General features: G+C 41.0%; 1 protein-coding gene across 27 annotated transcripts in view; it reads left to right on the forward strand.

Moving 5' to 3' along the window:
- FBRSL1 (fibrosin like 1) overlaps nt 1-25,838 on the forward strand; it is a 543,855-nt gene that overhangs the window by 341,280 nt on the left and 176,737 nt on the right. For 26 of the 27 annotated variants that reach the window (XM_054218996.1, XM_054219003.1, XM_054219000.1 and 23 more), the window contains one exon: nt 20,228-20,257. The exons of the other annotated variant lie outside the window; for it this stretch is intronic. In XM_054218996.1, the coding sequence (XP_054074971.1) occupies nt 20,228-20,257 (30 nt within the window). The remainder of the gene's footprint in view (nt 1-20,227; nt 20,258-25,838) is intronic. 27 annotated transcript variants of the gene reach the window in all.

Consider the following 25,838-nt stretch of genomic DNA (forward strand, 5'->3'; position numbering starts at 1 on the left):
ATGTATTGCTACAGACGCTAGCTTTAAAACCACTTGGAAAAGATTTGTATATACCTAGGGATTACATCTTTTCATACATTGTGTGAGTGATAGTCCTAGACCTCTACAAGAGCACACTACAGAAAAACGTGCATCCTGCTTAATAAAAAAGTGCCTTTGTTTTATTTTAACACTAATTAGGAGGTTTGCTTTATTTTGGCTTTCTTATGTTTTGCTTCTTTCCAGTAGTTCAGGCGTTGAAGGATGAGGGGTTTCATGTGGCATCATGACTATGTGCCTTCAACCCACTGGGCATCTCCAGCAGACCCCTCTTTTCCTGTCCCCCAAATACTGGTTTTGAAGTCAGCTCACAAAGCATTTGCCAAGGCTGAAGTGTGACTGCATTGCATCTGTAGTGGCTTAAAGTCTACGTGGGTTTTGAATTACTGGGGACTTTCCTTGGTCACGTTTCTTATTCCATAAAACATAACAGTAGTACAAAACCCATTTTTGTTCTCTAGGCCTCCACGTCTATTTCTGCATTGTAATGGAGACCAAAAGTAAATATTCGTACGCTGAGTATTCCATTCTTTTGTGCCTACTCTTTTGGTACATTTAATCTTTATTGTTATTTCAAACTGAAGGGTAAATAACCATTGCACGCAGTCTCTGCTTCCACAGATAGGGTTATCCAATTCTACTTAGTACTTACATGGATTTAGAGCCACACGTCTTCTCTGCCTGGCACTGGGCATGGCTACCTACTGGGGCTTTTGTCTCCATTCAGACGTGCCTGGAGCTGGAACTACTAGTTAGCCTGGTAATCCTTAGCTGGTTACCAGACTGCGTTGACAGTACTCCTAACGGCACGTATGTGGTTTTCCTATGGTCGCATTAATAGTACACATGGTTCCTGCTAGCATAATTACTTACTGTAGCTTGAAAGGTCTGATCACCTACCGCTAAAATGACACTCTAATGGGGATTACGGTTTTCCAGCTCAAGTGTTCGGTAGCTTTAATTAAGCAGGAAAAGGCCAGATCAGTAGCAGAGTCAACATCTCTCTGTTGGGTGGCATTCTGTTTTGATCCCAAGCCGTATATGGATCCAAGGCAAGTGATGTATTGGGATGGTCTTTTTGCTGTAAATGATTTTACGTATTCTGCTCTCTAATACAAAAAAAATTCAGATGCCGTGAGTCACATATTTTTCATCTGCTGCAGGTTTCACTCTTTCCCCCCCATACTGAAGTCCAGTTTCAAAATTTCTGATGAAAGCTAGAGAGGAATTTCCTTTTTCTCTCTTTTTCCACTCTCCAGTCTGAGGCTGCATCTTTTTTTTCCCTTGCCTATGTCAAACTAAATATTTTTTTCATTCTCATTACTGCAGACCTGCTCTTGGGAAGACGCTTGTTTACGTTCCACTGAGGTCATTAGATTTTAAGGTTTTGGTTCAGCAAATATTTATGGGTTCCTGAGCTAAGATATCTCTATATCTCGTGAGTCAATGAGAGTATTTCTGCTGATGGTAGAGGGAGGTGCATCAGTGTTTTTCAAATAATTACCAGCTATATCTTTCTGTCTTAAATATCTTCATCTATCTGTCTTAAATATCTTCACTGGGGCATTGACTTCCCCTTCTCTCTCTCTTTTATACATTTGTTTATCCACTTGAAATTTAAAGCATTTCTTAGCGTCTCATGGGTTCTTCAGTCTTTGGGCAGTTAGTTTAAACTTCTGCACAGTTTTTTATTTACTGATCTGGATTGCATTGGGGCATCGACCAGCCTAATCCAGAAATTTTAATTAGCACTTCACATCTTCAAAGCATTGTACAAACGTGAACTAATCATATATTAATCATGCTGAATTTTATGTTGGCTTATGTATTCTCTCTCATGTGCTGTGCATCACAACCTGTCACATGAGCCATAGTATTTGAGAGATGAATCCAAGCTCTTCAGCGTTGTGTTCTTCTGAAGAAAGGCATTTGTCTGAAAATAGCTCCTACTCGTTTTCTTCATTGTCTTCAACATTTGGTACTATCATTAGTCATTTGAAAAATGACTGTCCTTATTTCTATGGATTGTCCAATGATGATTGCCCTAATCTGTTTACTCTGATTTCTGCTTATACTGATTGTTGACTCACTTAGCTGTTTTCTGTCATTATGTGGGTTCTGGAGTTGCTAAATAGCATGTAGTATTGGTTTAATTTAAAAAAAAAAGTAAAGTGTAGTGTTCATGCCAAAATTGATTCTTCTTCTTCGCTAAGCCCATTTAATTAATTTGGAATCTCCCCCTCTCTCCTTGCTGTTTGTTTCTAAATAAAATAGTAAGATGTTGTTAGGATACCAATAGCGGGTCATTTAATAAGCGCATTAGCACTGCGCTAGGGCTGTCTGTTATAAACGCGACCCTGTTGCTAGTGCAATGGTTCTGATTCACATCTTGTCAGCCGTGACCTAACTACAGGATCTACTAAAAATAAAACCACAGTAGGTTTATTTTTAATCGTCACTCCTTGAGGAAAATAAGCAAATTTAATCGTGAGGAAAATTAGCAAGAGAGCATCTAATAAAGTGTCCTGCTCTCACACTGCGGGTAAAGATTTAGAACCTGGTCCTATGGGATGCGAGCTCCAACATTTCCCACCATCCTACAGCTCATTGTAAAAGCCGTGCCTGAGCGATTTCCAGACTTCAGGCAGATCCTTGTGGAGCCACATGAAACACCAAAGGTCGGTAAGGAGCAGCAGAGCATCTGAGGTGCCTGGCTCTTTGGTAGGTGCTTCAGGATCCTGTAGGTTTTCAGGTTGCTGAGCGTTATACAAACTTGTAATTCACACGGGCTGTGCTCAGAGGATTATTTCTGATCTGAACCTCGATTAACTCTAGCATGATGTAATTTGCTTAGACATTACCATGCTAATTACATGTTAACTTTCCATACTTACTGTGTACTGTACCTCCCAGAGGAAAATACTGTATTCAGAACAAAAAAGATTTAAAGTTCATACACTTAATGCATAAAACTTTGGCAGGAACAGAATATTAAAGTGATATATCTTCCTAATAACCAAAATAAGCAGTATCGTGTTGTTGCTGTAGGAATTTTTCAGTCAACGTTGGTTAGTTATTTGAAATATATTAGGATGATGGTTCCCACTCAGATATTTCATTCGTTTGTCACCTTTTTTAGAATGGAAAGCTTCCAGAACAGATTGTGCTGAAAACTTCCATGAACTAATTGCAGAAAGTACAAAAACGTGCGTGTGAACTAAAGTTACAAATAAACTTACACTTCAGAGCAAATTATACTTTTTGTTGGTGTTTAATGGCTTAGTGCTGCATTTCTTGACATTACATTAAATCAGATCAATACAGTAAATGAGGAAATACACCACACTGTGCATTTATCATGTACCTCATTGTCCTTAGAGGTCATCAGATAAGCAAATAAGAAAGTGATTTCTCATTTCTTATTTTCAATGAGCAATTACAAGTAATGTTGAAGTATATTATGCATCATTACTTGTTCAGTGTCCTTTATTAAAAAAGGAGAAGTGTAGAGGTTTAATGAAAGGTTTTTAGCTTACTAGGAAGTTGTAGAAATAGAGGGAACTCACTTCAAGCAAATTTTTTACAAAAAGTGACTATTATTACACATTTTCTTCATCAATTTGTAGCAGTGTGTTCTCAGAACAGGACTGTGCCATGAAAGACGCGTCATTGCTATCCTTCAAAAATCAAGAAAATCGAGACCCAGAATCACAGAGCAAAATGGTTGTTCAAGTTAGGAAGGAAACTCAGTCCTTGCTTGCACTCTTGTCTGCTGACCACTTCGCTGCTTTCAAACCCTCCAGTGTATGAGCAGCAGAGAGAAAGAAAAAGCGAATATTACTAGTAACATTGGTAGTAAAGTTAATAGGAACTATTTTATTAACTTCTGGTGCAGTACAGGAGTACCTTCATACCATCGCTGGTGGAGGAATGGCCAGGGTGAAGAAGCAAACATCTAGCAAAGGTGGCTTATGTGCAGAGCCATGTCTCTTGTTCTGCTTCACTAACGGTAGCTATGGCAACCTCAGGACATTAACGTATGCAGTGATTGCAAGCCGTGAGCATCAAAGCAAGTAATTAGGGAGACAAATGGGAAGTCTTGATGGATTCTTCCATCAAGATCAAAGCTTTATATAAGTTTTTCATTAATTTGGGAACAAGCACTGAGATGATTTGTATGTTCTATTAGGCTATCAATGAAAATTGGGACCAAAGCTGGATTGTTTTGTAATTTTTCAAGGAAGGGCCACTCAACCCAGTCAAAAACCATTTTAATAGCAGCGATAGCAAATCAGGAGTGCACTAGTTGAATCAGGCCATTGGAATATTCAGCACACTCCTAGATGTTTTCAGCAGGTATACAATTGTGCTAAAGTTAGGTTGTCCTCATCATTACCAGGGCCTTTAACTGTAACTCCAAAATTTGAAGAATGCAGTATTTAATCCACGACACATGCTTCTAAGGTTTCATAGGATTAGGAGATTCGCTCTCAATATCTTCAAATCACGAATGCAGCGTTGCTGGTTGAAATTTAATGCCATGTGCTGTATAGATGCTCTGAATGGATGGTCTGTGGTCCCTTCTGGCTTTATACGCTAACCTGTCTTTACTAATGAAAGAGACCAAGCAGCGTAAACCATGTGGACAGCATGAAGCCCTCAAATAACAGGGGAGATGATAAGTTGTCTGAAGCAACAATGAGTAATTGTAATGTAGATCTTTACACAAGCCTTTGGATGGGCAAGTTCTCTCTATATAGGGAGTTTAGAGTGAATTTTCAAATACCCTATTTCATATTTTCACCCAATTGCAAGCATTTCAATAACCATAGGCTGTATTTCCCTATTTCCAAGATTTGCTTTCCTGAAAGGTAACTTCCCTAAATTGAGCAGGAGTTTTCCAAGTTAGTGAAACTTCCACATCACTTCATTGAGTATAGAGCTTCATGTAGGATGCAGCAATAGTCCCTAGAGCATCAATAACTTCATTTTGTTGGAATTTTGAGGCAGGCATTAATTTTTGGGTTGGGCTTTCATTTTTAATTGATGAGGGAAAAGACTATCTGCCTTTCTTTCCTTCTTGATAACACAAGCTTCTCTTTAATAACTTCAAACACCCCAATTCTTCAGTTAAAGGCGAATTAAGTTTTCCTGTATTTCAAATTAGCTCTCTGAGGGTGGCATCAGCTCTGTTTCTTTTATGTTTAAGTCCCAGTTCTTTAATCTGTTTCTAATACATTCTGTTCAGCAATTTTGCATTTCTGTTTTAGTGGAAGCAATGCTGATTAATTCCTTCTTATGACATCTGTGGCTGCATCCTAGATTAAACCTACTCTAATACAGAGCCTATCATTAAGTGTTAAATATTCTTGCAAGGCTACTTAAATTAGATTCAACATCAGTGGATCATTTAGTAGAGAGTCGTTAATTCTCCATCTTACGGCAAGGCCACATTCTGGTGATGCTTTTAATCACAAGATTATTGAGGTATGATTTGAAAGGGATATGCTGCCCATATTTTGCCTTTGGGCAAATTATGAAAGGTCAAGTTGCCAAGGAAACAAAACTAAGATAACATTACTAATTCCTGAGTCCAAGAGTTGTCTTTCCTGATCGTATCATTTGCTCACCATACATGCTTAGAAAAGATACTAGCTAACAATATCTTTGCCGTTTAGTTCCACAGAAAACGGCTTTATAATTCTTGCTCTTCTAGATAGTGTTCGTAGTGATGACAAGGCTCACCAGAATACTTTGCCTCTCTAGAACTCACAGATTGGTTGGTTTGATGGTTTACGGATATGGTAAACATTATTCCTAATTTAGAAAAAGGAAAAGAAGGAAGGGAAGGGTTAGGATTTACATATTCAAAGGTAGCTGCAAACTTAAGATTTTACCACTTTTGACAGCCTAATTTACAACTCTTTAGAGAATCCTGATGTTCATAAAGTGAAGATAACGCAACTTCATTAAGGCACCTCAAGTTAAACACTCGGACTCTCAAAGCCCTGATATTTTTCTTCTGGTCACAAGTCAGGCCAGTGGCAGAGCCAGAAGAAGCTCTCCAGTATTTGCTGCTGTCCAGGCTGTTGTGCTTCCTCTTTTTCTGTTATGTTCTTTTTTAATTTCCTATTTCAGGTGGGAAGCAGTAGTATAGGATTGACTCCAGTGCAGGAAAACCTGTATGGAGTAGTAGCATGCTATGATGAGTCTCTTCCTTCTATACACGTGTGCGTGTGTAATACATTGTGTGCCTTTGTGTCCAGTTCCTTGTCCTTCCTTTGGACAACTCATGAAAAGGAATCGTTTTATTCCCTGAAGTATCAGCATCTGAGATTGTGGTAGACTTTGTCCTTAAATTTCCATTCTGAACTGTGTTGTGTCGTAGGGCACTGCATAATGAATACGACCCTGCCAATCAAGACACTCTGTTTTATATCACTTATTACTAAATTGAAAATGGTGTTTTACTACAGCAATAAAGGGCTGGTACAGCATGAGGTACATTTTTATACAACTCTATGAACTTTGTCATTGAAAACATTATAGCCTTGAATTTGAGAGCACAGTGGAAGGCAATATAATTTGATTACCTATATTAATCAAGTAGAGTACAACATATAAAACCAGTAATGCATAAGTCTGACTGGAGCCAGATAACCCTCTTGTGCATCTTAGAAAGATTTATTTTCAGTAATATAATTCATTTGACATGAAAGTATCATAATTGCAGTTGCTAGGAAGGATTTCTTTCTTTCCTTTTTTAGGGAAAAAAACTATCATACTTTCAAGAGCAGCTTGTTCTTTTAAAGCTCTGCTTACTGAAAATTGAAAACAAAGATTTGTTTTTGTAATTGTCACAAGTTTTCATTAGCCAGCTGAGCTAACAAAGTTATTTGTTTTCAGTGCTATTTCTGCTTCATAAACAAAAGTGTTAGGTGTGAATTTAAAAGTTTTTTTTTTAAAAATATACACTGATTAGCCTGAGACCCTGTCATTCTTGACCTGTGCTGCTAAAAGCTGGCCAGAAGCTCTTGAGCTTTCAGTTATCTGTGCAGGTACTTTGCATAAATGCTGAGGAGGACCTTCCCACACTCTAGCTCCATGAAAAGGCTTTAAAGCATATTTAAAGACACCTAATTACTCTGCAGTCCATGAAAACCCATGTTGTTGTTGTATGTGCAGTAGTGGCACATACCAATAATAGCGTTATCATGAGTTGCTGTTTATGCATTTTATTGCTGCGTGTGGCAGCAAACCACACGTGAGTTGGTTGGTGCATCACAGCTGAGACAGCAAAAATCACAAGTGAAAAAAGCACTACTGGCTGTGCCGCACCTCCCGGTGGAGCAGGAAGACCAGAGCACACAAACTGAGAGGAGTTAAAACATTGTGGTCAAGGTATTTTCCAGTTTTTCAAGCAAATTTCACGTTCACCTTTGTTCATAATAACGTATTGGAAAATTAAAAGTTTCTATGATTCAGTGTACTCTCACTCCGTGACAAATATGTAATAGTTTGTTCCATCTAATTATTAGCAGCTTTATAATCATGCTAATAATAATGGTTAGTGATTGAAGATGATAGACTTCATTCCCAAACAGATAGTGTTTGTAGTCCCATCTCATTATTGGTCCACAGTGCAGTAAGTTGTTTTTTCCATTCTTGCCCTTTAGTCTTCTGTTATTTTTCTCTTATTTCCCCTCCTGTTGAGATGTTTCCTCTTTCTTTTATTCTCTAATCACTCCAGCCTGGATTAGCCATACAGGGGGGTGTCACTACTGAGGAAGGAGTTGGAGCTTCTATTCATAAATGACATCTATCCACACAACTGAGCATTTCCACATCAGTCCAGGAAGAAAAATACAGATAAAAAAATAAATCTGTTATGACAACAGAAAGGATAAATGTCCTCAAGCCTGTTCAGAGAGTTTCAGGGTACTTTGGCTAAGGATACTTGCATTCCCACCTTTCAACGTGCGCTACCAGCCCTTGTCTTGGTCTTTGAGGTCAGTGCTGCTCAAACTACCTTTGCAGTCTGAAAGCAGAACAGTGAGGTAGGAGGCTCCATCTTGTAAGTCATTACATTTACATCAATCATTGACATTTGGGGGGCTGACAAGAACAAATGAGTATCATGGGGGGTCGGAAGAGAGGAGCAGATGTAGTAAGCTAGTGGGGAGCCTTTACAATTTCAACTGAAATAGCAAATATGTTTTTTAAAAATTGCTTAATCTTTAAAGGTTTGTCATTTATTGGTCCAAAGAAGTATTTTCCAGGTAGTGGCGTAGGCCTCAAAGCTTTCATATTTCGCTTTGCTAAGGAATAATTCTGTAAGAGTGAATAATCAACTACATTATTTTCTTATCAAATTAGCTTGCAGCCTCTGCTATATTCCTTAGATTATATTGGAGACACCCAAATGTATGCCCTAGGCAATGCTTGTCCTTCACTTCCAGGACTTACCTACTTCAATATTTTTAAGATCTAAATGGAACGAAAGGAAAAAAAAAAAGATTTAATTTGCATTGTATTAATGTTAATGACTACTGCTGGAGATTTTTGGGAGGAGAGGGTGTGTTTTTACTTTTCGTATTTTAAGGTGTTTTTTTATTTTTGTCTTGGTGAATGTCTTTGTTCCTTTGTAGCTTCCCTGTGGCAAGTGGGGCATCCATCCCTCAAGGTTTATTTTAAAAGCAGTGGTTGAAATCTGTAAGCACGTGCTCTGAGAGTTTCCTTGGAGGAATAGGTCTTCTGTGGATGTCTCAATTCTTGTGCTAAATCTTTTACCGGATTTGAATTTTAACGTTCAATAATGCAGACGTTAATGGTAGTTCTTGTAAGCTTTATATTTTTTAGCCACAACAATATAAACCTTGCTATTAGTTTAATAGCAGTGGAATTAAATAATATTAATTATTATATTAAATATGTATAAGTATTGTAAACGTTGTCCCTGACAGCAACAGGGCCTTCCCTTCTTAGTGGCTAAAGGCATTCAACAAAACCAAGCAGCTGATTCACATAACCTTCCTATATTCCTTAAGAATGAACTGCACTTCATTTTATTGTATTAATGTATGTTGAAAACACAGTAGGTGCTTTAGATTGTTTTCCAAGTCCAAAGTTCCTAATTGAATAGTGTGTTAAAATATTACATATAGCATCATCATAGTATATTTCAAGGTGCGTAGCCTGTCGTCCCAGCCGAACTCAAATTGGGGCTTCAGCACACTCATCCTGCCAGGTCCAGAATAAATGGTTAGAAGGCTCAGCGGAGGTTTGCCTTCATACCTAAATGACGCCCGTGCTGATTCTGAAATTAATCCCCACTTCTCAGTGCTCATGCTGGAAATTTTTGGGTGTCCAGGTTGCATTTGAATGGAAACATCAGTCATAATACTTGGGGGGGAACTTCAGAGTCATCAGGTGGATGTCTTCATGCATAGCCTGGTATGTTCTTTTGTCACTGCACCACTTGGACTTACAGGGAGAAGTGGGGAAGAAGAAAGTTGACAGCATAAGAAAAAGTGTATGTGTGTATATATACATATATAAATGAAATGTATAAGTGAAATAAAATAAACATTCCTGTGAATCAGCTGTAACAAACCACAGCAAGTTTCATAACCAGAAATCCATCACCCTCATTCTGGAAGGTGACAGTTATTCAGCAGGATACTGAGGTATTATGAAATGCCTTTCCTCCTAAGTTCCATGCTGAAGTCCCCTCTAACAGCTTCCTGCAGCTACTAATGGTTCTGCACTGAGGGAAGACAGCCATGCATGTTCTCCACTAAATAAATATGTAAATGAAGCTTCCAAACAGAGTCATATGCCGTGGAGTCAGAGAGCTGAGAATAACTAAATGCTTTCCATTACAGAGGGGGTACTTTAACAAATCCTGTTATTTTGTAGTGGCCGAGTACTTTTTGGTGACTCCATAATGACGTGGACATGACATAGTAATGGACTAGATTTGCAGTCCAAATAGAAGAAAAAAATGATGTTTATACTAAGTGGGGAATTACTAGACAGATCATTATGGTTAAAGTGGCTTTTGGCTGTAGCCATATTAGGTCCTAAACTCCTCCTTAATTTTAAAGAAGGCTTATAAACCCCCCCCCCCCTCCAAACTGCAGCAGCCTGTCATTGTTGTAAATAATGGCTTTAAGCCACTTTTCTTCTGTAGGGCACATCCTGTCTAGGCATCCTTGCGTTAAACAAAATTAGAGTTGCTCTGTGCTGTGAGTCACTGCAAATCCTCTCTTGGTTTCTGCTCCTCCCTGGGGAGTGTGAGTGACCAAAGCAGCTGGGGCAGGGGGGGTCCAAGTAACTCCAAGCCAGGAGGCTCATGGTAAAGGGGAGGCAGCAAAGCAAGATGTCTCTTGCAAGCAAATGGTGTTAGTCATAGCTTAAAACTGTAGAATAAGAAAGTAATGGATGTTTCTCTGGTTCCTTAGTGAAAACCCATATACAGCAGTGAAGCTGTAATGTCCCCAAGAGTGTCTGTCTAATGAACAGAAAATGAGTGACGGGTGACACAATGCCCAAGCGAAGGGAGAATGAAAAGAACTTGTGAGCACTTCAGAAGAGAAACAAACTGCATCTCTTTTTTTGTCAGAGTCTCCTCCATTTCGTAAATTGGTGAAATGCAGTATCAGCCATTCAACTTTGCGTGCACTCTCCTTTCAATTACCCAAGCATGGCTGTAGGGTCGCACCACCGGAGCCGTCTGGAAATGAGCTGAAATAGGAAAGAGCTGAAAAAGCTTCAGTTCATTATTCGTCCTCGCAAATGCTGGGCTAAATTTGGCCCGTAATTCACATTACCCCTTGGTATAATCATAGGTGTTACAAGTGAAAATTACCTTCTGCGTTGTCCGATCTCTCGCTCTCTTGGCAAATATGGGCTGAAATTAAGCATAAGATTGTATGTATGCAGCTGGCTGTCTTTGGGTTTCCTAAAGCATTCATCCCAAAGGTATCGAGATTCCGCAATTATGGATATGAGTCAATCACAATCAGTAAATCGACTTCAAGGCAGCTATATCAACCTACCATTAAATGCTCAGAATGAGTCCAAATAGTAAGAGAGAGGGGGAGAGAGAGATTGTATATGGAAAGAGATTTATTATGTAGAGATAGATGGATAGATGGATCAATCAATCAATCAATTGATCTACTTTTTTTCGAACCATAGAGTAGAATAGATTGATTCTGGAAAAGACATCGTTAAGTCATCCAACAATTATGGAAAAGCATTATACTGGTATATTAAGGCATAAAGTAGGAGGTGTAATATGGTAAAGCAGCCTGAAAGGCTCTCTTGAATATGTGGTACAAGCATTGCTGTGTAGATGGCATTGGATGCTGACTTTTCTATTTTTAATGAATGTGTCTTTGTTAAACCCTTATGTAGCAACACTTATCCGTGTAGGCTCCAGTAAAAGATTGCATTATGGAAAGATACTTCTACCTTTCCTATGGGGAGGAAGGGCAGGGATGTGGGAAACCGAGAGAAATCTGGTGGCGCTCACAGCTTTCTCAAGATGGATTGGTCACTCTCTCCCATGAACTAGGTCATTTTTAGACTTGGCTTGAAAATAAGCAGCTGTATATCTTGGTAGATCTCTAGCAGTAATTTTTGATTGTCCCTTTTTTTTTTCCAAAATGCTTTCCTGTATATAGGTGTAATAATAAAGAAAAAACTTTCAGCATAAAATATGTGCTTGTCAAACCACAGCAATGATTTTCCAGTTGCTGGCTTTTTTAGTTGTGCAGCCTTCTAATATTTCTGCTTGAATTCTTTCACGACAGAAGCAAATGAAAATTACACCGTGGTTTTTAGGTCTCTGTTCCCTGATTTTTGCTTGTCATGTCATGAACTTCTTCGAAGCAGTGAAATGGCAGCCCATCTCCCTGAGAGCTCCAGACAGATTTCTAAAGTTGTCTTGTTAACAGCTTGTCAGAAACCTACATTTCAGTCTCGCTGAGTTTATATCATGCAAAAAAAAAAAAAAAAAAGTTGCTGGAAATTATGATTTTTACAGGTTCTGACATTTTTCTAAAGAACTGAAATGCTCAAGGCTGCTGTCTCCCTTAACAGGCTGTGCTGTTTTGGGTAATATTCTGCGTTGCATCAACTGAACATCAGAGCAACATTCAGTTTCTTCCCTTTAACATGTTCTTTGAATTATTTAAGGTGTTTTGATGTTGGCTAGAATTTGTAACAAAGTCCTCCAGCTTTTATCCTAAAATATCAAAAAGGTTGAGATTTTTTCCTTCCCCCCTCCTCTTTTCTCCCTCTTCCCTAACCCTTCCTTCCTCCCTCCTCCCGCTTTTAATAGATCCCTGCATGGATCATCAGGGGACTTTCTTTTATGTTGTACAGCATGAAATGACTTAGTCAGGGTCTTCCTGATTAATTTATGAGTGCTAAGGAAAAGGGAAGGGGGGAAAAAACAGTCCTTGAGGGATTGACCCTAAGCTGCAGCAGATCAACTCAATTTTATGGAATGAAAAGAGACTTAAACAGTATTTTTAGCGTCAGTTCCTCAACCCGCAGAGGTAGGGAAGCTCCCTGCGTCTGGCAGGCTGAAGCAGGGTGAGAGGTACTGTCTCTCCGGGTGACTGATGGAGTGGAATCCAGCTCTTCGGCAGCACCGAGCACTTTTAGAGTTAAAGCTGTGGCAGATTGGTGGATTAATGTGCTCTGCCTCCAAGGGACAAATGCTCTTTTTTTTTTTTTCTTTTTCCCTCCCCCTTGCTCCCTCCTTCCCTACCCTGGGCTTGCAGATGACAGCTGTTGGTCACTTAACAAAATGTCCTCTTGATTGCTGCTTCACAACAGGGGCCCCCTCAGACCAAACAGCACAGAGCCCGTACAATGCATCACTGCCCCTCAAAATTAGTTATAGTGCTCAGGGCTATTCTCGGCTGCCATAGCTAATACTCTCTTGCTGTTCTTCTCTCTCTCCCCCTCGCCCTCCCCCTCCACAGACAAAGGCTCAGCCTATACATCTGTAGTGCTCATAACCTCCCCCTTCCCCCAGCCAAATGCTGAGGAGAGAAAGGGGAAAAAAAAAAATAAAAAAATTGCTGCCCTGAGGCTCAATCTGTTTCTTACAGCTCTACCCCGGCACTTGGAAGCCGGAGCTGGTCTAGCCATAGGGAGGCCCTGACTCATTTCATCAAGCTGTCAGGGAGGCAGTGGAGCTAAGAGGACTCTGCTGCCTGGGGCAAGTTCAAGTCAACATTCGATTTCCGTCCTCCCCCCGGCCCCCGCCTTTCGCTTGGACACTTTCTGTGCTCTGGATCTAAACTTCTCCCCGAGCTGCAGCAGCTCACAGCTTCTTGCCAGGAGGAAGGACTTGTGGGACCTTATAAAGGACACAGTGGCAAAATTGCTGCAATAAATCAGTGGCCCTCTGACACTTGGCGGTAGCTTAATGTTTTGGCACTTTCTTTCCTGTGTATGCCTCAAGTCCCATTAGCAGGCTTTTCTGTCAGTCTGGCTCATGATAAAACTCTCTCTTCCTATCATCTTAAGCAAGCCCCTGCAGACATGAATCCGATGCCAGACTTAATAGGAAACAACACCCTCCCCCTGCACACACAAGCGCGCATCCATATGCGCCGCTGCTGCTGCTGCGAGCGGCTCCCGGGAACTCAGCTCGGAGGACAGGGCGAGGGGGAGGGCTCTGAAAAATAGGCTTGATTTTCCTTCTTCCTTTAAAAGAAACATTAACAGCCCGGGATTTAAGCCTAATGCTTCCCTGAGCCTCACTATTAAAAGAAAATTCAGTAACTAAATATGGTTGGAAATAATAAGATAGCAGTAACATGGCCATCCTCTGGGACTGTCTGAGCAGGTATACAGGTTCCGTAGGTATCTACACTGTTCATATATTTTGTGCAACTTCTTACATATATATTCTACCCTGCCAGCTTGCATTGTAATTTTATAGACTGTATAATTAATATTTTGTCCTCCTCTTTTGTCCTTATACTTCCCCACACAGTTTTAGTTGCAGGTAGACTGCTTAGATTACATATCCCTCAGGGCTGAGATCTGTTTTTTCACCCAGACGGCTTAGATGTCTATCACTGTCTGCTTAATCATAATATAAATAATATCTGTAGGTATGTGTGTTTGTGTGCAAAGGAAAACAAGGCTTTCTGTCAGCTGTTTGGGCAGGAACCTGTAACTTCTGTGCCGTATAGTGCTGGCACAACAGGACCCTGCAGCCTTGAGGCTGTGTAGGCACAGCCTGGATTGTAAACCTCCGGGTTTGGGTGGAATAGAGGATACTGGGTTTATGTGAATAAGCTGAGGTGACTTATATGCAATTCTCAAAAGCTTGGAGGATGTGGCCCCGTTTCAGATAACAGTGTTTCTCTGCACCTAACTCACGATGTAACACCCAAGTGTTGCCAATCTTGTTGCAGTCTTGTGAGTTTTGGGTTGGTTTTGGTTTTGTTTCTTGGAGCTCTGGTTCCTGGCATGTGGCAGTTTATGTGAGAATCAATAATCAATGTAGCGCTTTTATTATGTGAAGAAAAACTGGGTGATCTGGAAGTTAAAATGTTGGGAATAGGCAAAGAGTCAAAGGATGTTTTCACAGTTCTTAAACTTACCAGAAAACATCCAGAATCACAATACAAACAATTTTAATATAGATCCTGCCACTTCTCGGACTAAATGCCTTTGCGAGGAGCCCAGTGCCAATGGAGGCGTCCCGGAGTGCAGAGCCTACATGCTGCTTCTGCGGATGCTGCTTTTTTTGAAAACTCTGTGCACAGCTTATTCCAGACCTGCTCCCCTTCTGCACTCCAAAAAGCTAAACTTAACGTGGCTCAAACACTCTGCAGCTGAGCTAATTGAACACCTCTGACTGTAGGTCCACCAGGAAACCTTTGTAGTGGAGATCTGGCTTTATCTGCAGTGACACAAACCTCTGCACTGTCTATTGCTGTTATGTGGAGTGGTCTGATTTATGCTTGTACGTCACGTGAATCACAGCGAGTAATGTTTGTATTTCCCGTTTCAACCCTAACTTTCTTGGGATGAGGGAGGGGTTAGAGGATTATTTCCAGTTCACTGCAGGCAGGTGTGCTGCTGGTGGCGTCTGCCTTTCCAGGTAGTCCCTTCTCCAAATACGCCACTGTCTGTGTTTTACAATAGACACAAGTCCATCTTTATCCCCGTTGAGATGATTTGTACAAGCAAGTACTGGAACACATCATGACTCCTTGCCTGGTGGGAAAGGCACGATGGAGGGGGGTCTTGAAACGTGAATTATCCACGTCAGCCGTCGAAACAAAAAAGAATCCGCAGGGCCTGGCCTACACGTACAGGAGCTCTGTCTCTCATTCCTCAGGTCTTTTGGGTGCAGCAGCGGAGCAGGTGCGATGGAGGGGATGGTGGAGTTGCTGCAGGTGCTTAGGTGGGGATTAGGAAAGCACCATTTATTCTCACCGCTTCATGCCCTGCTTCAGCCGGAGCCTGAACCTCCCTCCACAGCACGGTCAGGTGGCAGCAGCCGGCAGGTCGTGCCCTGTCCCGGGGAGCCCGCGGCCAGTTCAGTGATCTTTTGGTGCTGGGTCATGGCGGGTGGAGGTACCACGTCTGCCGAAGCGGGAGGAGGAGGGAGAGGCGAGGCCTTTTACGGTGCACTGAGCCCATTCCACCTGAATTACGTGTTGTTTCTGCTGAACTTTGCCTCACGGGAGGCTTTTTTCTGACTGGAATCTGTCACTGCAAGAAATTGTTTCCAAAAAGCGGCACAATTAGGGGTCGGCTTTGCAAACATTCTTGGTGGAATTGAGAGGCAATTGGCACAACCCAGTGAATAATCCTTTTAGGAGCCTTTATGAACCCAGCACAATGGCTGTTTACAGTTTCGCTTATAGACCAGGAGTGTTAACAGGCCTTTAGAAAAATCCAGGTAATTGAAGCTTTTGTCTTTCAATGAGCCCCCGTAGCTGTCAACAGTTGCCATTCTCCACATTTTCTTTAACTTTTTTGTTTTGACAAGGGCTTTTGTCCCTCTGACAACAGCTGCGTGGGAGGTGAGCGGAGGAGCCGGGCAGCCTTGGCCTGCACGGCCTTCGTAGGACCCGCCGCCGGCCTCCTCCTCACCAGGCCGGAATAAGTTGTCTTTTAAGACGCAGAAAATCCTCTGGGTCAAACCAAAGTTTCTCCTATGACTTCATTATTCGTTTAGCCATCCCAGCAATGAAATGCACCAGCCTCGGTCTCTCTTTGTCGACCCAGAGCTCCGCAGGGGCGGAGGCTGGAGAAGAGCGGGTGTGCGGAGGCTGGAGGCTGTTACCACAGAAGCTGAAACAGCTCATTGAAACTGTGTTTTTTAACACACCCCCGAAGGGAAGGGGTCGACAGTGGTTCTGGTTTTTCGCAGATCTGTCTGGGCGGGTTTGGTTTGCTGTCATCATTTTTTTCAGTGCCATTGCGTGTTCAGCAGCCTGTGGGTTCCTGTTTCTCAATGCGAATGTGGGAGCCTGTTTCTTTAAAAAAAAAAAAGAAAACCTAAGTGAATTCTGAAGCTTGGGGCTTTTTTTCACCAAAGCTGGCTGTGTTTTCTTCAGAAGTCGGTGGGAGATGAACGTGGGTTGGTAGCCATGAGTCTCAAGCTCTTACTTTCCAGGATGCTGTATGTTGAGCAGAAGTGCAAATTTTATAAATAATGGTGTGTTAATTCTTCCCCCACAATCTCTCATCATCTAGACTGCTTAGTAGCTTTGGGTCAGTTTGGGACTTGATTCTCATGTGGATTAACGTGTTGTATTTTGGTGGTTTAAGAGCCACACAGTAGGAATCAATACGGGGACAGTTTGTGTCCATGAGTGAGTCCTACGTGGCTGGGAGGGGACAGCTATTTCATAAGGCAAACAAGAAATTATGCAATTTGCTGTCAGAAATGTGGTTTTTAAAGCGCCCGTCTTGCAGTCGCACGGTGGGCTCTGTGTGCGCACAGAGCCGTGTTCACCAGTGGATCTGCATCCACAGCCCCTCCGGCTTCTTCGGCTGCGAGACTGGCGTGGTCATGATTAAAGTAAGGAAGACGTAAGCTAAAATTAAACAAAATTCTTTGCTGTCCTTTCCATTTTAAAAACAATTAATTAAGGAGTATTTACAGATCCTGAATGGGGAAAAATGTATCTTCAGAGAGCAGATGTTTGCTTCATTCGTACCTTTGTAAAATTCAGCGTGTGGATTTGATGGTTCACTGGCTTTTTGCAACTTTCACTTATCTTCATGAGACAAAGTTGCATGTTGATACAAAGCAAAATTAGGCATCTAAATAAAGCAATTCTGCACCTTTTAGTAATGCAAACCATCCGTAGTAGGTTTTTATACTCACTATAGGCATACAAATTTTTGAGGTCCTATCTGCTTTCAACAAGAAAAAGCCTGTCCTCTTTCTTTGAAATATCATAATGCAGTAAGAAATAGGAAGACAAGTTTTGTTACAAAAACAGCAAGACCAAAATACGCTGTATTTGAATAATAATGGTTACTAAAGTTCCCCAAAATTGTTTACATCTGCTCTCAAATATTTTTAAGCTAAATTTATTAAGGTTTACAGTACTGTGGTTTTATTAAACCAGGGCTCATAGGCAAAAGTGCCTGAGTTTTAATGATAATTTTGAATGTTTTCTAGTTAATAAATTTCTGAGTTTAATTTATTTGATTTTTTTATTGCTTCAGTGTGTCATTCTTTAAGTCCCTGTAAGAATTAAAATTTCTATTGTTGCTGCCTAAGCATACAATTTTAAGCAACACAGGGCTGAGTGTACTAATTTTTATGCCATTTTTGTGATAGGTGTAATTCCATTGTAACAAGCTTTAGTCTGAACTGTGCAGGTTGAATCACATCATCAAAATATTCTGCCTCTAAAATATAAGCGTGCAGGTTGAACGAGCACAATGATTAAAATGGTAACTTAGGATGCTTTAGAGTAGGCCAGGTTTAAAGGGTAAAATAACTTGGTCTTCGTTACCCACTCAATTATGCTAGTAAGTTGGGGGAATGCACACTCCCCGTAGCACGCTGACTTGATTTCAGCCCCCCCAGGTGGAGGTGAAAGACTTCCCTTGAGTCAGCCGGCATTTCTCAAGAGCGTGTAAATAACAACAAGCGTACTGCTGTGACTGCATCTTCCACACACCCCCCACCTTGTTTTTGATGAATGTGTTGCTTTGTCAGCATGAATTAGCACTGTCCTGAGCAAGCGCAAATGCAGCAGGTACTGGGGCAGCCTTTGCCCAGCAAACCTGTTTCAGCGTGTCTCGGTGGTGATAGACAATTAGTGCCCGGAGCAGGGACTTCTAATAGTTCATGGTTACATGGCATGGGTTTGGGAAAATCAGCAAATGGCTGCTGATGATGATTTATCAGGACTGATTTTAGCTTTGATCTGAGTGTCTGTTTTGTGAAAAAATAGAAACTGTGTTTCCTATAATAATTTTCATAAAGCTTAGTGATGGAATAGAAGTCCCCAAAAAAGGCACAAATGGCTTATGGGAAGGTATTTGCTAAAGATGTGGCTATGTGATGTTCTTGCCTTCCACGCACAAAGTATTTGTCTAGGGCTTAGTGCAGTCTGCTGGCGTTAACACTGGTTATTCCCGTAGGACGTGCCCACCCACTGCTCCCCGGCCCCTGCAGAGCATTGTCCTTCCTGCCTTCCTGTAGCTTCTTCCATTTTTGCTTCAGGTTCTGTTTTTTCACCAGAATGGCTACAGATACAGTTAGATCTGCGCGCGTCCTTCTAAACAGTGCCGTGGATTACGTGGGGCAGTGTAACACAGTTTCATTTTGAAAGAGAGTTCTGCTTAGTCAAGACTATAGAAAAACAGAAAAATAGGTGCCTTAAACCAAGCATTTCCACTGCAGTTAAATGGAAATGAGGAGTCAGTTGGAAAGCTGAGCAGTCTTCACTGCAGAATCGCCATGGGAGACCCCTCTGCTGTTTCGTGGTTCTTCGTGTGCTCAGTGTATTTCAGAGAATTTAAGAGTAAAAGGTTCCTCAAGTGTTTGGGGTCAATCATTTCATGTGCCAAGTAGAAGAAGAAGAGATTAAATAGTCTCTCAAAAATCTGCGGAAAACTGAGAATGTCACAGCTGAAATTTCTGCTTTGTAACTTTAGGATAGATAGTTGTGACAGGAAAGATCCCCGTTCCCTGCTCCATGAGGAGCAGGAGCTGGAGAAAATGACCAAACAGATCTATTCCTTCCTCTACATTCATGACACCGAAGCACATGCATTTTCACGGACCATTTCCACATTTGTAGCTTGTGTCATTGCTGGCTTGCAGAGTCCCCTCTTGTTGAACCAGTGAACTCGAGAGGGTGCCACCAGTTACGGAAGTCTACCCAGACCATCCCCGTCAGCTGCTGGCTGATGGAGAAAATTCCCATTGGACACAAAAGTTATGAAACGCACTGGCCACTTTTTGTCAGTATGACAGACACCAAGAGATTTATTTTTGTTCCCAATTGTAAATCTTTCTCAGCTCCAGCCAACAAGATGTGCATGTCCTGAAATGTTCAGTGCTCAAGTTATCTTTCCATCATTTGTGCTGTGAAAATAGAGCATTTCATTTTCAGAGGCTGTAAGAGATTACACTCTAAAACTCTTTAAGTAAACACTTCCTCCTGGGATCGTGATCTCGTTCAAACTAAAAAATGTACCAGAATTTATGATGTATTTTAATTACTATTCTTGGTACCACTCATTAAATTAGAAATTGATTGCCAGTTTCACAGTTTCCTTGTTAGATGACAAAGTGCTTATCAAGGTGAAGCAATGCAAAACTGTTACTATATATTCCACAATTTGGGATGATAAAAAGGCATGCTTTTTGTTGTGGTGTTCATCTTACAGTTGTTATTATAATGCATTGCTGATTTTCTTTTTTGTTTAAAGTTCACTTTCCCACATCCAAGTAAGAGTATACCATATTTTTGTATAAGAGAGAAATTGGCTTTGTCTGGTTTATGCTAGCAATCTAAAAGGCATTACTGCAAACATCAAAAGTGTGTTTCATTGAACTGAGAACATCATGAACAGCTATCCTAAAGATTTAAGAGGATGATGCGAAAGATCCCTATACATAAAGGTGTTTCTCAAAATCTTTTTTTCTCTCTCTAATCCACAGTGTGACAGCGAGAGTGATATTGACGATAAGGTAAGACTGAATTTTCTTCTTTCATGTGCGTTACTAGCTTGGAAATTCCCTCATAGTCAAAATAAGAATGAATTTGAAAATAATATTTTTCCTCCAGTCTTCATGTCAAATTTAAAAATATCTATAATTGAATGAAAAAAACATTGGATCAGGTATTCTGTGATCTGCGCTAGTTTTTGTTTACAGAAAAGAAACTCCCATTTGAAAAGAAACATAATAGTCTGTCTTGATTATTATGTGAGCATTTGGTGAGACCCGAGTCATAGCATTAGTGCTGTTTCAGAGGAACTCTCCACCAATAACTTGTCGGGAGCCTATATTTTATTTATAGTAACCTCCGAAGATGTCAATTTCGTAATCAGTTTAGAAATGGAACAACTGGTACCTACCCTCAAAGGCAGTGTGGTAACAGAGTGTTTTGTCATGTTGCATGCATATTTATCACAGAGCAATGATTTTTCTGACCTTCTTTTGGATGCAGAGGTTGGTTGTTGAAAGGTTGTAGTTGTGTGGTTTTGTATAGGGATTTCTTGTTTCACCTTTGCAAGGAAAACAGAGAAGGCCCAATACATAGCAACAGTTGCACCATGCTTTTGAGCATCAAATGTATAAAAGACCAGAGTATCCCTTGCTGACTTCTGTTCTGGCAGATCAAACTTGGCAGTCTCAGGTTAGATCTTCATCAAACTTTAATTATATTTTGGCTGTCCAGTCTCTTGCATTCATTCATGAGAAGCTGTGGCATGCAGGTTTCTACCGGATCAGCATTACAAAAGTAAAGGCTGACTTCAGATAGCCCCATCTCCTTGGCAGCACACTTGGCTGCAGCCATACATCAGAGGTTACCATGAGTTCAAGAGACTACACTAAAAGCTTCTTCTGGTTAAGTCTTTTTCATTTTTTTTAGTAGGGTTAGCGCTTGGGAAGCATTAAGCTTTCTTCAACTTCTTTTAAAAATCCCATCAGATACCAAATATCTCCAGAGTGTTGCAAAAGCTGTGTTTTGAGATGGAGGCTTGATCGAAGAAAAACATTTAAATCATAGATGTTGAATGAAAGATCCTGTACATATTTTGTTTTATATATGTGTATATATGTATAAAGTCACTCCCTGAAACCATGACAACCCCCCCCTTCTTACAAGGTTACACAGCAGCAGAGCTGATGGCAGAGGTGGCAAGGGTGAAAAATTATTCCCTAAAAGCTTAGATACCATGGGGTTAAAACATTTCTTAGACTGCCCAATCAAAGAAAGTAAAAGCAATCACTTAGAAAACTGTTTAAAGATCTGCCAGTCAAACCTCAGATGAAGTTGTAAGTGACATGTAGTTTTATTATACAGCTATGCTATTAATGATTATCTAAATTACACTAGTAGACCCAGCTAGCAGCATTACATCTGAGACTGACATTTGTTAGATTAGGTTTGACTTCACCTTGTAGAGAAGAAATTGAAATCTGAACAACATTGATTAGCTTTCAGATTGTGGGATCTGAGGTTACCTTCAGAGGAAGCTGCATTGTGTTTGGCTGGTAACCTACTGTCCTTTACAGCAAATGAAAGGCTATTATAGTGTTCCTTATATGGCATTTCTTTACATATCTGTAACTGTAATTTGACCTTCTAGGCTCACATATTTCCCAGATACCTGCTCCTTAAGGTGACTCCACCTTAATAATAGCAACATTTCTTTTCTTCATAAGGAGAGCAGCACAAGATCATCATCTTTCTATCTCTTGCCTGATCTGTAGAGACATATGACATCGGTTCTATTAAATAGGTCTCTGGAATTAAGTAGGATTGCTTTTCTTGTCAGCAAAGACGTGTGCACATGCATGTAAACTCACCAAGGTTGAAGTGAAGAGGCTTCAAACGTTTCACAGCCATAATGTGTTCACTTGGGGAACACGAGGGCAGCCTGGCTCTCTCTGTTGATACCTGACATACTCCCCTGGAAACACGCGAAGTATTTCTCTAAAACTAACCTGGCTGGTGCAACTAGGAGCTATAAAAATACTGGCATGAATGTCCTGAGGGATTACACTGAAGAGAGTTTTTTCCCCCTTCCATGTGTTGGAAAAATGTATCTTCCAATAACACTCTCTGGCTATTGCATCCAGATGGAGCATTCGACGTTCTGTCTAGCCCGGTATCAGGCTTCCCAAATTATGTGATGGGTCGGCTTCATTTCACAGCACCACAGAACAATCCTGCTTTCCTGCTTGGTCAGCAAGAAGCAGCTTTCTCTAGGTACACCTACGCGCGCTGGCACTAATGAAGGGCAGGGCAGGAATTACTAATGTACTTTTGATTTGCATAACACTTTTTGTTAGTCATAAACAGCGGATCACTGTCGTCTGTATATAACTCATGAGGAATGCACAAAAAAAAGAAGTTCACGTAGAAGTACAAACCGAGTCAGTGATAGAGCTAGAAGCAAAACTGAAATTTTCCACCTCCTACTTCTCTCTCTGTACCATGCTAATAATTATCCACTATTTATTTAGTTCATAGGTATATGGGCTATTGAGCTCTTAATGTTTTAAAACATAGGCATTAGAGTAAAATTAATGCTTTACCCTCACTGCATTGAAAAATATAAACACACTCTTGATGGTTTTGGTTTTTTCCTTGTACAGTGCTGTGCAGGACTCCAGGGGAGAAAAGTAATTGAGCATAGTCAGTCATACGTACAGTATATCAGAATTGAAGGAGCCATTACTTTAGTGCAAGGTAGAGTTGAACAGCAGATTGTGAGAGTGTTTCCAAACAGTGCGCTGCTGATTTTAATAATCTGAGAACAGGAGCTCAAGGCTGGGGACTTGTCCATCCCATCTACTTTCTTAGAACTGTCTCTGGCCAAGTATAGCCTTTCACTTCTGCATCACTGCTGAAATCTCAAAGGAAGTCAGTGGGATGATACTTTCTCACACCTATCATTCTGTCACCACACGCTTCTCGAAGAACTGTTCGAAATACCCAAACTAATAAAGTGAGCCGTCCAGCCATTTAACCAAGCGAGAAACTTAGCAAATCATGCGTTCCCAGAGATGGAAATGCAAATCCTGTTTCTGTTACTGTGTGTTCATTGAAGGACATCGGTTTGGACTCTGCAACTGTTAGGAGAATTGCGGGGTAGTTTGTTGAAGCTGTGGAAATGATACTGTGCTTTTGTGAGGGAGGCGGGAGAGAAAGGGAGTTAGTCTGATAATCGTGTTACACCATCTCCGCACTGTGCAATAGCTGTGATGTGGGGCTCACGGTCCATAAACATTGTTACTGAAAATATATACTTCCTTTAATAGCAACAACAGCATTAACAGATAGCAATTACCCTTCATTTTCAGGAACTATAAAGTCTCCATTAATTCAAGATTTATGTAGTTATAGCATTTAGCACAGGAATAACACCACAGAGAATTGGTTTATACACATGTAATGAGAGAGCTTATGGCATACTTTAGTGAACATTAACATAATAGAGTAATATAAACCATCAACAGTTCCACTTATTGTCTCTTACCTGCTTTAGCATCACTGTGAAAAGTGGCTAGCAGCTTGGTAATGTGCTCTGTTAAATGGCGTTCTGCAGAAAGCCAAAAGTCAACTTGTGTAAAACAAGGGAATGAGTAATCTCTGCTCGTTACTCCAAAATGTTGCTCTCATTTTTTTTAATAACAGTGTTCAAGATTGCATTAAAAAAAAAAAGCCTATTTCTTCCTTTCAAAGTAATTCAGTGTTCATGTTCTTTCAGTCTTGGACTTCTGTCTGCTGTGTGCAAAATTGTGGGTTGTCAGCTTAATTACATGGCCCCGCAGTGTAAGTGAGCTCTCCAAATCAGGGGTTACATATCAGGCATTCCTTCATTTAATGTGGTGCTAAGTAAGATGTACAAAAAATGACTCTGTATTTCTAAGCTGAATCGCTATTTACCATTTATTTGTTCTGTAGTTTGTGTTTTAGCTATAGCAAGCAACCTTTGAGACTGGTGAAGCTATATCCAAGGTGGAAGCAAAAGATTTGGAAGTCAGGTTTCTAAAACAGTGTTTTCATACCACTTTCTGCAACAGCACAGTGAGTTTATTAGGCCCTGCTTGTGGCGATGTGAATTCAGCCTTGCCGTGCTGTTGTTTCTGGTGCTAATTTCCGAGTCCCAGTAGGTGCCTGGAAGCGTACGGCAGTGCATGAGCAGGTGCAATTTAGGACTTGATGCATGGGAGAAGAGCAGCACGGTAGTGCTACGATTGCTCTACCACAGGCTGGGTTCCCATCCTGCCACATGCCATGTTGATGCAGAACAGCTCATCGCTTGAGGATGAGATTAGAGACAGTGAAGGGACCCAGATAAATGGGCCGCACAGTGTTAACAGCACCACTGTTTCAGTATGTCAGCAGCCTCGGTGTTGTCCAGCTTTGGGTTTGTAGGTGTTAAGGCAAAAGGGAAGGTTTTAGGAGGCATTTGAGTGGGAAAATCAGGTGGCTTTATGGCTGTGAATGGGGAGGTATTATCTGTACTGAAAGGCACAGTGGTGAGTAGTAGGGAGGTGCTTATTTGAAAGTTTAACAAGGGTGATCAGGTCAGACCAGTGAGAGAAGAGGGTTTACATCGATACTGAGGATAGTGTTGGTGTTGGGAAGAAGAGATAAGCTGTGAAAGAGTCAAAACATGAAGAGTGATAGTTTGCAATTCAGGAAGTGGAAAGCTGTGTAGGGAGCAAAGCCACAGACTAGGAAAATGATCTTGCGGCAGCTTTTTCCTTGGCACAAGGACACAATTACATCTGCCATCATCAGGGGAAAGGATAAAAAGGTAAATGAAAGGTGAGGTGAGAGCTTCACCAAGAACTTGGTTGTGTGGATGAACAGAGGATGCTCATTATGTTACAGAGAAAAAGGATAGACAGGACTTAAACATAGGTTGGATATCAAGCTGTAGGGCATGGTGTGAGTCAAAGAGCGCTGAGAACTATGGGCTTGAGTGAGAGGTGGAAGTGATAAGAGTGGAAGCAATGAGGAGAGTAAACTGTGTGGAAGATCTGGGGAGTAAAATTATCACTTCTATTTCAGCTGTGTTGACCTTGAAAGTGTGTCTACAAGCCCACAGGAAAAATCATAGTTTAGGCAGCAGGAGAAAAGGATGAAGTAATGAAGAGAGATCTGGGAGTCACTCTAGTGGAAATGGTCACACTGTGTATGTGTATTCGTGTATGAGATTACCCAGAAATAAGATAAAGCCCCATGACACCAGACGAAAAAGTTCGGGGAAGATGGTCTTAACAATGCTTAGAATTACAGCAGCAGTTACAGAGGCAGGAGCAGAGTGGGCAAGAGCTGCTGCAGCCCAGGAGGGAAGAGCTGTGTCAGGTAGCTGGTGGTGAAGGAAGGTGAGATCTAGGGAAGGGGATTGTGAAAGACTTTGGAAGTTGAAGTGCAGTTCAGTGGGGGAAAGGAAGCCAAATTGTGCAGTGTCCATTCCCAAAGATCCTACATCGATCCAAATTTCTGTGTGTTTTGCGTCATCTTTACACTCCTGCTCTCATGGCCTCATTTGTCAATGCACCAGTTCACCAGCAATGTGTT

The sequence above is a fragment of the Rissa tridactyla genome, chromosome 13 (genome assembly GCF_028500815.1).
Source record: "Rissa tridactyla isolate bRisTri1 chromosome 13, bRisTri1.patW.cur.20221130, whole genome shotgun sequence".
NCBI classification, from domain to species: Eukaryota; Metazoa; Chordata; class Aves; order Charadriiformes; family Laridae; genus Rissa; species Rissa tridactyla.